Genomic DNA, 13,468 nt, shown 5'->3' with positions numbered 1-13,468 from the left:
TTCACAGAAACTAGGATTTTCTTCAATATAATCAGTGAAATGCATAAAAATGTGATTTTTCTGCAATATATCGAAAACTAATGTCAAAATATTTTTTCGCTTTTTTATTCAAGAATCATTGTTGCTAACTACTTTTCGATACACTCCTTATAAAATTTGCTTCAGATAGAATTGGAACAAAGAAAATAGCCTGTACTTCAGCTATTTATTATTGAATTAAAAATTGTTTTTAATACAAATGTAGCGTTTTCTTCATACTTTTAAGAAAAAATACGGATAAAATTATTCGTCACGGTTTCGAAGGAATTCTCGAATTTTTCCTGTAACATGGGTCATTAGGCGGTGCACAGCTTCTTCGTCTATCGTTTTAGCTATCTTATTCCATCAGGTCGTCATCTGGTTGATGTCTTTAGTAACCTTTCCCTTTGCCTTGAGTTTCCTCTTCATGATTGCCCAGTATTTCTCAATAGGGCGGAACTGGGGGCAGTTGGGTGGGTTAAGGTTTTTCGGAACAAACTGGACCCCTTTCTCTGCATACCATTCTTGAACGACTTTGAGTGTAATGACAGCTTGCCAAATCTGGCCAAAACATTACGGGATGGTCGTGGGATCGAATGAATAGAAAAATTCGTTTTTGCAGACACTTTTTTTGGTATAGTTCCGATATCATTTGTCTCATTTGTAACGAAAACTTTCGTTTTTTTTGCCACAGCTGCAAATGCCCTGCCAAATCATAAATTTTCTTGCAAATTTGTCGGCAAAAACCAATTTAAATTTGGCTGGAACATCCCCCCGAGCCGTTGCCAAGGATAATTTTTGACCTGGGATTTGCCCGAAGTCAGCCTTGACTTAGGGTTTCATCGTCCTTCAGAAGACACCCGTCGAACTTGGTCAGCACCTGGTCATATAGTTTCCGAGCACGAATTTTGACCACACTATTCTGTTTTCTGGTTCGATTTGGCTGTTTGCTAGCTCGATACGACTTGATTCCTTCCCGGAGTCGAGTTCTCCTCACGGTACTATGGGCAGCACCGAATTTTCTGGCCAAATCACGGCCCGACAGAGTAGGATTCCTCTTAATCGTCTTCAAAATCTTACCACGCAGTTTCCGGTCGACAGTTCCACTCCGACGATTGGCTTGAGGCTTCCGAATCGTCGTCAATGTTTCCTTACACTGTTTGATAACGAGCCATAGAATTTCTGGGCAAATTCAGCTGTTTAGCTAGCCTAGATGCAGACCACAATGGATTTTCCAAATAACTTTGCACAGTTTTTTTCCCTTCGTTCGGCTTCAATGTTGATTGTTTACAAAGTACAGTCGTTTTGCGGAATTTAAAAAAAAATCATACGTGAAGCTAACAAAATTCCCAACACGTGGGCCCCAAGAACTTCCAAATCCGTCCACCAGGAACGCCACAATATGAGCAAAAGTTTGTTCCGATTCTAAATGACGCAAGCTTTATGATATTGCCAGAAAAACGGTTATGATGTAGTGCGCGAAACATATCAGTGTCACTTTTAAATTCGAAAAATATGAAAGAGAAAGCATTAGTTTCTTAATTCTTCTTCAAATCCTTCGCATTGAAGTAAAATTTCCTCAACAATGAAGTTTAATTTTTTAACGAACTACACTGTTTTTGTTCATTGAAAAAATAAAACCACTAATGAGATAACTGATCAAGAAAGTGCGCTTTGAGTTTGCTTACCTTCTTGCACTTGCAAGCCCCGCCACTTTTTGTGAAAGGGCGCAGTGATGCATATATTTAAACAGAGTTCTTTCTCGCATGGGTATTAAGCAAATTTGCACTGTGGTTAACAGTAAGCAATCACTTAAAAAAAATCCGTGAATTAGAGATGTTAATTGAGCAGAGTTTCGGAAAATACATTTCAGGCAACCGAATTTAGCTTTTGTTTCCGTGCAAAAAATTGATTTCCGTGCAAAAAATTGATGTCATTGATGTGGAACAAGGCAATCAAAATTTCTAATGATCTACAATCAAACAGTTCAATCAATCGCCACACTTTTGAATCCGCAATTGCACGAGAGTCTGCCTAGATTGATTTTGATTAGGAACCAACACCGAACATTGTTTGTTTTAAACACCAAAATCCCAAATGTATGCAATTATATCTTTGTACATACCTGCGATACGGATTTTGATATTAAAGCTTCTCTTCGTCAAGCTTGTCGCCCTTATTCTGAATAACGTCGTATTGTTTTTTCCCTCGTATTTCATTTGTATTCCCCATAACGCTAGCAAAATCAAAGGTAGCTATGATTCGATCGAACCACATTCGATCGAAAAATCAATACGTCGTTATTCAGAATAAGGGCGTGTGTTCAAGTTTTGTAGGCAAGAAGTTATTTTTATAGCGTTAAGTTTCTCTACCATTCTGCGATTTCGGTTGAAGCGATAAACTTTTTCTCATTATCAATCGAGTTCATCTTATATAAATTAGGGATTAATCTTAAGGTAGCGCTTCGCCGTGGTCACGGGAGTTCGCTGCCTATCCCGGGGTTTAACGCACTTTACCCAAAATTGTGAGAAAACGGTAAAGAAAACGGAAATTCCAAGAACATACGATTCTAGATAATTAATTTTTCTATCGATTCGTATATAAACTGTGCCTGATAAACGTTTTTATCGAAAGATTTCGTGCGAGTTTTAAAAATAAATGAGTTTTTCCTTATTCTTTCGCACGCCCGCAATGTCAACGCATGCATTGGGGTGTGAAAAATGCCACATGCGGTAGACGCTAACAACATTTCTTTTGTTTTCGTTGTCCGTTCTCTCTGTGTAAACGTTGAATAAAGATGAGTAGAAAATGTAAGTAAGTGTTACTACTTTGTAAAATAATTTCTATTCATGTTTCAGTAGAACCAGAAATCAGTAATGATTTTCATCGCTACTAGCTTTGAAGCTTTGCTGAAAACGTAGCACATCCCTACATATGCGAGTTGTTTATAGCGAGAAATGGAAAAAAGAAAACAAAAGGTTTAACAAAACTCGCACGAAATCTCGCGAATAAAAAGCTTTCTAACTAATATTTTTCGCCAAATGCATAGTAAAATCATTTACCTACAATCGTATGTTTTTGATTTTTCGTGAATCGGGTTAGTATTGGAGAACTTTGCAATTTAGAGTGAAATTTCGGCGACAAAGCAAGAGGAAGCAGTGAGTTGTCTCGCTTCGACTTGACCACGGCGAAGCGCTACCTTAAGCACTCAAAATTTACCCTGGGGTAGATGTCAATTTCTCAGGCGAAACGACATAACATGGAATTTCATCCGAGCTTGCATGACACAAGATCAGAGCATACCAATTAAAGCTTCAAATCGTTTTATGGCACTTTTTGTCTTGCTGTCTAGCAACAACCTACCTCTAGCATGCTACGCGTAGGACTGAAACGTTAGCTATAATTTCGCTTCTATTTATAGATTCGCGTGCTTCCAACAGCTTCGCTTTTGCATCGACCTTTGATATATCGCTTACCCCTTCAAAACCGTCGTCTATGGCAGGGAAATCCGGTATGCCGGAGATTTTTAGCAGACAAAATAGGACACTGATCGTTATTAATCAAAATTTCAATCATTTATAATTGAAAATACGTGGCTTGATACATTCGAATCGAAACTTAGAAAGAATCAGATGATGAAATAATGTTAATAATTGATACAAAATATACTGAGCTGTAAGTGTTTAAAAGCTGACAACATTTCTACGTGTATTTTTCCTTGAGTTTCTAATTTGCACCCCTATATAGAAAATAAAGATGTGTTCCACATCAAAAAAACTATTTGTCAAGGCCTTCAAAATAGGCTTCCGTTTCTGCCAAGACCTCAGCATCCGACGAAAATTTCTTTCACTGGAGAAACCTTTTCAGGTCTGAAAATAGATAATAGTCGCTGGGGGCCAGATCTGGAGAATACGGGAGATGGTGGACCAATCCGTACCGCAAATCATTCAATTTCACCGTTGCTTTTATGCTGGAACTAGTTTTTTTTTCAATAGCTCAATGAAAACTAGAACTCGTCTGGCAACGATTAGCTGTTATTCAAACACTAAAGACTGTCCCAGAAAGTATGGACGCACTTTGATTTCGCTGTAAATAATTCACAAGTGTTAGATATTCAAATTTTATTCGATATACTGACAATATTAGACTACAAAAACATAATATTATTCATTTAGGGGTTAGCCAAATTTTGTGCTAGGGCACATAACCGTTTTCATTATTTTTACGTTTCGTCTTTGACTCATCAGTGCAGAGCAGTTCAAATTGAACTGCTTAGTGCTAAACTCGGCAGTTCAATTTGAACCGCTAAGCAGACGTAAAGTTTCTGCTACTTACAGAACACTTTTTGTTTTGCAACGAAGTGCAATGTCTTTTCTGACGTGCCGAACGAAAACGTGTTTTCGACTATTTCTGGCCGATGCAGGTATGGTCATTTAGGGGTTAGCCAAATTTTGTGCTAGGGCACATAACCGTTTTCATTATTTTTACGTTTCGTCTTTGACTCATCAGTGCAGAGCAGTTCAAATTGAACTGCTTAGTGCTAAACTCGGCAGTTCAATTTGAACCGCTAAGCAGACGTAAAGTTTCTGCTACTTACAGAACACTTTTTGTTTTGCAACGAAGTGCAATGTCTTTTCTGACGTGCCGAACGAAAACGTGTTTTCGACTATTTCTGGCCGATGCAGGTATGGTCATTTAGGGGTTAGCCAAATTTTGTGCTAGGGCACATAACCGTTTTCATTATTAATTATTCATTTCATTATATATTATTCTCAACATTTGCTACTTAGCCATTGTAGACTAGCTGGCGCACCTTCTTGCGAACGTTCCTCTTTAATTTCGTACAAACTTCTTGGCGACAAGTTTTTTTTGTTTTGACACTTTTTTCCAATCTTTTTCCAACTGTTGAATGGTTTCGGCTGCCGAGACATGTTTCCAACTCAGTCAGTTCAAGGCAGGTGCATGCTCCGAAGCATCGTTTACACAGGCCATACTTCCAGCAACGTAAAGAAGAGTGCGGTAGAGCTGTAGACGAGAAAGAGATAGGGAGAGCACTAAATTTGAGCATTGATAGTTTTCAAGAAGTTATAGATGAGAGTCATATAAGGAAGATTTCGAGTTGCCAAGACGTCGCGGACTGGTACGAAGGGTGGTATACCTCGGGCCCGAAGGGAACCTATGAGTTGGGACCTGGCATCACAATACTCGACACATGTCCAAACAACATGTTCGATGTCATGATAACCCTCACCGCAAACGCAGACACCACTCTCAGCGAGCCCCACACGACGGAGATGCGCGCTGAATATATAATGATTAGACATGAGCCTTGACATTACACGAGTCATAAAATTTTGTATTGGGTCATCTAGAGACTTGTTCTCAGTAAAAACATACACGGTTCGAAACAATTTTCATATCTTTTCTGAGAGACCCGGGACTTTTCATTCTATGTAGTACATCACTAGGTCGATTAAAACAGGTTATTTCTATTATTCTTTTTTACTAGAACGAAGGGACTGAAACGTATTTGGTATCTGATTTGCGATCCGTGGAACATGACACCAATGGAACTATACTCGGATGGTTTCCGATTTAGTTTCTCTGAGGTTTTTTAGGCTGTTCGGATAGAAAATCAGTTCATGTTAATTGTTTGAGAGCTACCATTGAAAACAGAAAAAAACAACAGATTTGGCAAGCAATTTGAGTTTGCGACTGGAATGTACCTTTTCAATTAGTATATATATAGGTCGATTTCCGGATTCAAATAAACAATTTGACGAAGTAGATTCGATTTCCTATTTTTAACAATCCCTAGAACCGACCGACGTCGTTGACATGGCACCGTCGCGAATGGTAATGACGTAGGTACGGTAGAAATCGAACAAGATTGAAATCGTACAAAACTTGATCGATAACTAATCAACGATAAGGCCTTCCTTCCACTTGAATTACTCTCTGGGAAGGCACCGCTGCACAGAAACAGGGTGAAAGTGACAACCGGCGCCAGGTTCTTGCCGCCGATAGAACAAATGGAAAGGATGACTGCGGTCTTCATTGGACTGAGTCCCGGCATGATGACACGCGAGGTGTGGAACTCACACTCCGTCCCCGTGGTTCGTCCGTGCGAACACAGGAGATGATGCTGATGACAGAGAGTCGCTTTTTTTCTTCGCTCTCTCCTGTCATTATTGAATTGATTGAGTTTGCATAGAAACATAATAACGGAATCGGGTTCGCATTACAACAAGTCGCGGGGGTGGGTTTGGTTTCCATTCGTCCGGTGACATTTTCCATAAGTAAAATGAACTGAAAAGCAAACGGTTCTCCATTCTTCGGTGGTACGCTGGGTACGTGATCGAATGTCAAACAAATAGAGGAGAAAATCAGTCAAGTGCTGGCTGTCTGGCAGTCAAATAAAACCAGCAAACAAACAAACAAGTACTACTCACCTCTAAGTCCTCGTACGTCTTGAATGCGAGGAATGCGAAACCGTCGACAATGTCCTCCTCGAGAATCGGCGAGGGATCCTTTTCCTTTCGCTTGCGTCGCACCGTGGGCCGTGGGGGCTTCTCCCGGCTTACCGGCATATCCTCGTCGGCACTGTCGTCCGGATCGATACCACAACCGCCGGGACCACCGGTCCCCACGGTACTAGCACCACCAGCAGCAACAGTAGCAGCACCATCGGTGGCGGCATCCTTATCCCGCTCGGCTATCATACGTTGGGCCCGTTCCCGTCGTTTGTTGCGCTGCTTACTCTGCTTCACATCTATTTCCATGGCTTGACCCCGCAACACCTGGGATACATTATTGACTACGGGGGACCACTTTTTCGAGCTTTTGTTGATGTTGATGTTGCTTCACACACATTTGATTTCGACACTTTCTTTCGAGCAAAACGCGGTCCTTATCACTAAATTTTACACGTTTTGCTTCTATAATAATTTTTGCTTAATCGGCAGACAAATTATTTTCTTTTTTTTCGATCAAGGAACAGTTGACAAGCGCTGTGTCGTCGTCAATCGATTTCAGATAACAATGGAGAGACGTGCATACACACACACACACACACACTAGTACACGTTTGCACGGGCAAAATACACGCACTAATCACTTGGTTGACACTTCCGTGCTGCTTGCTTGCTTCGGGTGTCGTCCTTCCGGTTTCCTCTAAACGCTGATGACGAATTTATTGATGGATGCCCGCGGATGGCAGCCCATTTGATTGATTATTCCCCGTGTGCCGTTTTCCTGTTACTTCATCTTTCTTTTCACGTCACTTCGATCGAAGGGATACAGAGAGAGAGAAAGACACGCACACACACAACCCGTTTCTTTCCTGATAAATCTTCGCGCAAGGATCCGGAATACTTCCTGCGTAATATCGAACCAAATTTCCGTAATTTCGAATTTCTTTTTTTTTCCTCACACACTATCCTGCTCTACTCTTCTAGTGCGGGCAGGGCTTTGCTTCGGATTCTTCGGAATCGAAATCTCTGCTTGGCGTTTTTTTTTAATTTTCTATTTCAGCACTGCCGAGACCGCCGCCGTTTGTATACACACATAAACACACCCGCAGCAGCAGTAGCAGAAAGGCCCCAAATGAAACTCAATGGCGGAACGCATTCCCCGTCTTCTTGGCCACAGCCGCCGCCGACGTCGTCGTCGTCGTAACCGTGCGTGACAAGCTACGGAAAGCTCGAGATAAAACGCACAATTTTTCCCTTCTCCGCTGTCGGTCCGAATCTTACACTCGGGACTAGGTTTCCACCTAAGATTCAGTTACATCCATTTCACATAAATAGGTTTTTTTTCCATGTTCCTTCCTTCAGTTGAAGGTTTTTTTTTCTATCCAATGCCGTCGTTTCTCCTCTTCTCGATTTAGCTGTACACACTTTTGCTGCCTCTGTCGTTGCTGCCCGAAGGGCCTTCGAAATCACCAAACGGAGAAAGAGAGCGTTTTTGGATTCTAGCCTGAGCCCGATTTGCACACGGAACTTGCACAATTCTGCACCGTCCACCGTTGGAACCTTTTTCACCCGACTAACGAACCGTCGTCACTGCCGTTCACTGGTTCTAATCGCAGTCTTCAATCGATGCCAAATGTCCATTCGATTGAAATAGTTTAGAAAAACATGATTTTTTTCGCCTTTTCCTATTGTACACAGTTTTTCGGGGGAACGGTTGTGGAATATTGTATCGTCACACCAGCGGCCCAAGAGAGGTACGTGCACGGAGTACGGACTACACCAACACACCGTCGTGCAGGCAAAGCGTCTCGATGGTACCACTACATAACCGGCGGCTTCATGCAAAACATCACACGCTTCTTTGCCTTTGCCTTCATCTGCCAGCCAACACACACACACTGTCGCACTTCACTAGCTAGACAGGAGACAGAGTAGCACGCGTGTGCGGTGTGTGTTTGTACACAGAGGTTGTCTGCTGGCTAGCTGCTGACAATCCGACAACCGGACCGATTGAACCGTACCGAAAACCGTACTCAATGACTCGGCGATACTTGTTTCTTCGAATGACACCGTTCAACTGTTTTCCAATCAACTTCCCACAAATAGTAAACAACGAATTTTCTCAGTTCCGAATAAAATTAATTTATCTGCTTCTCGAGCGTTTTCTTATTTTCACCAAACCAGACTTCGTCGTGTAACGCAGAACAAACGCAGTGGTGAGGTAAGCGGGTAGAGAGAGTGAGCAAAACTTGCACATCAAGAGGTTATTAACACTCTGTATGGCTACCACTGCCAGCAAGCAACTCCATTCGCTTCACAATGTCCAAAAGTGTGCGTTCGAACTGACCGCAGGGCCGTCGAACATTCCAGCAGATTTTCTTGCAACCCGGTTGCAACAAACTTACTGGGTCCTGCTGTATCCGGAAGCAATCAGTCAACGGTTCCGTCCGTTCAATCCGTTGAAACCAAACTTTTTCCTCGTTAACCAAAGCCCTGTATCTCTCGTTCTATCCTCACTCAATCGCTTGGATACTTCACAGATTCACATCTATACTCGATGAAAACACATAAGCACGACGGTCCGTGATGAAGATGCAGCCATACGCACACCGTGTGCTACCGCCGTTTCAACACACCAACACAACACAGCGATCTCTGACGGGCGTCGTCGTCGTCGATGTTCAAGTACGGATCCTCCTCAATGGGAAAGAATTTGCTGTGACGGGCAACACTGTCCGGACAATCGGTGTGTGTATTTTTTCTCTCTTCCTTTTTACATTAGGCTTTCCTTCGCGTACGCAAGCACTGGTCCATGCACATACTCATACACACGCAGCAGCACAAACCACGTACCGCAAAAAAAGAACGAAAAACCTCTCTTTCGCTCCCGTACACACACCGTTTCGTGAAAATTGTTCGTGGTTGTTTTTACAGTCTGAATTTGTTCGTCCGCAAAATAACTGAAAACTTTCGCTCGGGATCACCACGGCGATGCGTACTCATGTCCAGCACCACTTGCAAATATGTTCACGCGTCTCTGGGTATACTTTCCGTCTCGGATTAGGCTTGATTTGAACTTCCAAAACGGAGACAACTGTGCAGTAGGAGAAACCGATCGACGTCGTCGTCCTCTAGTGCTGCTTGCGTACACGGGAGACAAAGAAATTTCAGTCTGGCTACGGCAATTTCGACCCGCTCGGTTGGCAGCAATGGCGGCCGTGCTCTTCAGTCGCAGCCACGGAACAGTGCGAACAGATTCACTCGATGTCCGGACGAAAATCACCCCCGTTCGGTATGGAAGTTACCCACTTGAACCGTACTCATCGACAACACTGGCCCCTTAGAATGACACTCACACCAGTGCAGCTCGCAAACAGCCGTCAGTTTGACATCTGTCGAAACAATTCGTTCGACGCTACAAGGTTGGTAGCTTGGCGAGATGGATTCCTTGCATTCGTACCATTCGTACGTTTCGTTTCTTTTTTTTTTGTTTCTCTCTGTTTCTTCTCTGTCGTTCTTTTGTGCTGAGCTGACCGAAAGCCTGCTACAGGTTCTAGCCTGTCGCCAAGAGAGGCTGCTGTTGATTAATTTTCACTCATTAAATGGCTGAGCAAAATACTTGAAATTACTTCTCTAATAGCCTTGTGTAAGGCGGGTTAACTTTAATTCAATTATTTTGAAAATTCTCTTCTTCCTCTCGCCATCCTTCTGGTGGCAGAACTTTTGGTACCCAAAAGTCAAACTCATTCCACTGGCCTTCTACTAGCCCTATACAATCTTCATTGCATGCACATGTCGCTCCGTTTGGTGGTCTGACAGAGAGACTTTGGCACTTGTATGTTGCTTCTTGGGAATTTTTTTCTTGTGAATTTTCTTCTGCTGCTATTTCTCGTCAGCCGGAGCTGGATGCACTGTTCTTTAATTTTTGAATGGTTGGGGAAAGGGCAAGCGGCTTGAAAGATTGTCACAACACTGAACCGAGTGATGCGATGGTGGTTTTGATTTTTTTTTATTAATGCGCGAGTATTGATTTTTTGCTGTTCTGTTGTTTGTTCGTTTGTTTTTTTTTATCTATTATCCTTCGCTTCAGATTTTCTGTGATCAGCAGTTCATTCGGGTTTTATCAGCGTGGGGGTGTTAATTGACAGTTAGTAGACACGGATATTGAGTGTTTATGTTAAGAGATCGATTATCATCAGATTATCAACATTTTCGGCTTGCAAACTAGTTTCCTTTTTACAGATTTTTCTACTGCGGCAAGTTTTTATGTAGATGAATCCAAAATAATGCTTATGTATAGGCGATAAGTACACCAAATCGCACTTCTTTCCTTCTATTTCATCTTCGTCTGATCACTGCAAAGCAGTTCAAATTGAACTGCTAAAGACTGTTCCAGAAAGTATGGACGCACTTTGATTTCGCTGTAAATAATTCACAAGTGTTAGATATTCAAATTTTATTCGATAAACTGATATTATTAGACTACAACAACAGAACATTATTCTCAACATTTGCTACTTAGCCATTGTAGACTAACTGGCGCACCTTCTTGCGAACGTTCCTCAATAAATTCCGTACAGACTTCTTGACGACAAGTTTTGACACTTTTTTCCGAACTTTTTCGAACTGTTGAATGGTTTCGGCTGCCGAGAAATGTTTCCTAAAATGTGCCTTCGTTAATGCCCAAAATTCCTCAATTGGTCGAAGTTGTGGGCAATTTGGTGGATTCATGTCTTTTGGGACGAAAGTGTCATTTTTGGTAGTATACCATTCTACCGTTGATTTCGAGTAGTGGCAAGAAGCAAGATCTGGCCAGAAGACAACAGGATTCTTGTGGCTTCGTATCATGGGTAATCGTTTTTGAAAACATTCCTTGATGTATATTTCGCTGTTCATTGAAGCAGTGGTGATGAAGGATTTCGAGATCTTACCGCAGCTACAAATTGCTTGCCAGACCACAGCTTTCTTACAAAATTTTTCGACTTCAATCGATGTCTTGGACTGGTTTAACACTTGCCCTTCTCGAACCGTATAATATTGTGGTCCCGAAAAGGATTTATAATCGAGTTTCACCTAGGTTTCGTCGTCCATGATTATGCAGTTCAGCTTTCGAACCCTCGGCCTGATCGATGCTTCTTGTTTCGGACTACGTTTTGGTTGTTTCTGCTTCTTATAGGTTCGAAGATTCAAACGTTCTTTAGCACGAAGAACACAACGAAGTGCCCACTTTTTTGGCCACGAACTGAAACCTCCTTCTTTTGCTCGAACGCCTTCAGTATACGTTTATCCAACTTAGGGTAAGCAGGACCTTTTTTTCGACCCGTTTTCGGTTTATCCTCAAAGGTGTTACCCTCACCGAACTTCCTGATTGCATTTCGCACGGCTTTTTCAATTACTCCTTCCATTTTTGCAATCTTCTCAATGATCGATAAAATGGCTTTTCGAAGAAACGACTTTTGATGGAATAACTCGATCGGCTGAAAAGAATTTGATCAAGCAGCTATTGTTGAAACCAGTTTCCGGAAAAAGGACCGAGTCAAATACGGGCAAGGATTTTTATTAGGAAATCGTTGTAAGTCACCCTGGGTTTGAATCAAATCAAAGAGACATTTTTTAAAGAGCTAAATAGATTTCTTAACGCGAAGCTAGAATACCCAAGTAATCACAAAGTCTCATGTATGCTTTGTAGGAGCATATAGAACAGATGTAAGGCTATGGTGTTTAATATCTGACTGATATAGGCTGCTTTGGTAGGCATCGAGATAAGACAAGGTTTAGAGCGATTCAGCCCTTGTGTGAAAGAAAAATGTATATTCTTTATATATTGATTCAATTATATTATACCTTTATATTTAGAGAAAATTGGTTTATTTTACCCTTGATCTTACACACTAAGATTTAATTCCTTTGTTCGGTAATATTTTTGACGAGAACTTTCGGTAATCTATAGAAATAACCGATATTTCGGTACATGGGTTTTATTTTACAACAATTATGCAAATTTTCACCGAACGATCAGTTTAACGTAAATTTTCATTACAGAATTCTGTATTAGATATACAATTGATACGGTAAACCTGAATAGTCGCCGAATACGGTAAAAATCATACTGTCCGTTTGGTAAAGTTATCTTCCAATAACCGAACTTTTGTGAAAACTGATTGTCATGACACTAACTGTCAAACAGTTATTAAAATATTCAGTGAGTGTCTTTTTATTAACCAAATGGAAAAAATGTTGAAGGGTTCATCGAATGGATTGCGGTACAGGCGATAAAAGTTTTTAAGACATTAGAGCCACTAACAGCTTTTTGTTTACTTATAGGCGGAGAATAATTGTGCATCACTTGTCCACTTGCTGCCAACAAAAATCGTCCAAGGGTAATTTTTGTTGGACTCGACGGATTGTGCAGTGTTTTGGAAGGCGCTCATAATTCCGGCCAGTCGGAACATCTGACTCTTTTTAAATTTCTCGTGGAATAAAACCATTTTCTTCATTCGTTTTTGTGAATATGTGTTGTTTTTTGAAATCCGAAAATCCAGAATTTTAACCAAAGGAAAACAAACAAACAGAAATTACCGAACAATCAGTTAGATCCATTTGGTTTACAGTTTACGGTAGTTGTTTGACAGTTCAGCAATTACCGAACGATCGGTAATGAATTCAATTACCGAACGTTCAGCTGTTGAAAATTCGGTAAAAAATTACCGAATACTGCGAAATTTTCTAAGTGTGTATTTCTGTAATGATACAACTAAGTATAAACCAGAACAATTTTTACCCGATAGAAAAAAATTAGAACATATTTTTTCTCCCGTTCATAAAGTTTGTGCACGTTTTATAAGTGAAACTCTATCTGCATCTCGAATTTCCTATGTAGTATTCAACCATTCAAGCATGTGTAATGATAATTAATAATAATACATAACACATTTTCTTTACAAAAAATATTTGATGTGGAGATATTGACCAGACTG

At 41.1% G+C, this 13,468-nt stretch overlaps 1 protein-coding gene across 4 annotated transcripts in view; it reads right to left on the bottom strand.

Moving 5' to 3' along the window:
* Positions 1-9,876, bottom strand: part of LOC131426423 (atrophin-1) — a 388,733-nt gene extending 378,857 nt beyond the window's left edge. For 2 of the 4 annotated variants that reach the window (XM_058589128.1, XM_058589129.1), the window contains exon 1: positions 6,471-9,873. In XM_058589128.1, the coding sequence (XP_058445111.1) occupies positions 6,471-6,800 (330 nt within the window). In that variant the 5' untranslated portion in view covers positions 6,801-9,873. Of the gene's footprint in view, positions 1-6,470 lie in introns of all 4 variants that reach the window. The other 2 variants (XM_058589126.1, XM_058589125.1) reach the window with 2 other exon arrangements.
* Positions 9,877-13,468: the final 3,592 nt, after the last annotated feature.

This window comes from Malaya genurostris, chromosome 1, assembly GCF_030247185.1.
Source record: "Malaya genurostris strain Urasoe2022 chromosome 1, Malgen_1.1, whole genome shotgun sequence".
In the NCBI taxonomy this organism is placed as follows: domain Eukaryota; kingdom Metazoa; phylum Arthropoda; class Insecta; order Diptera; family Culicidae; genus Malaya; species Malaya genurostris.
This window is presented reverse-complemented; position numbering and strand designations above follow the sequence as displayed.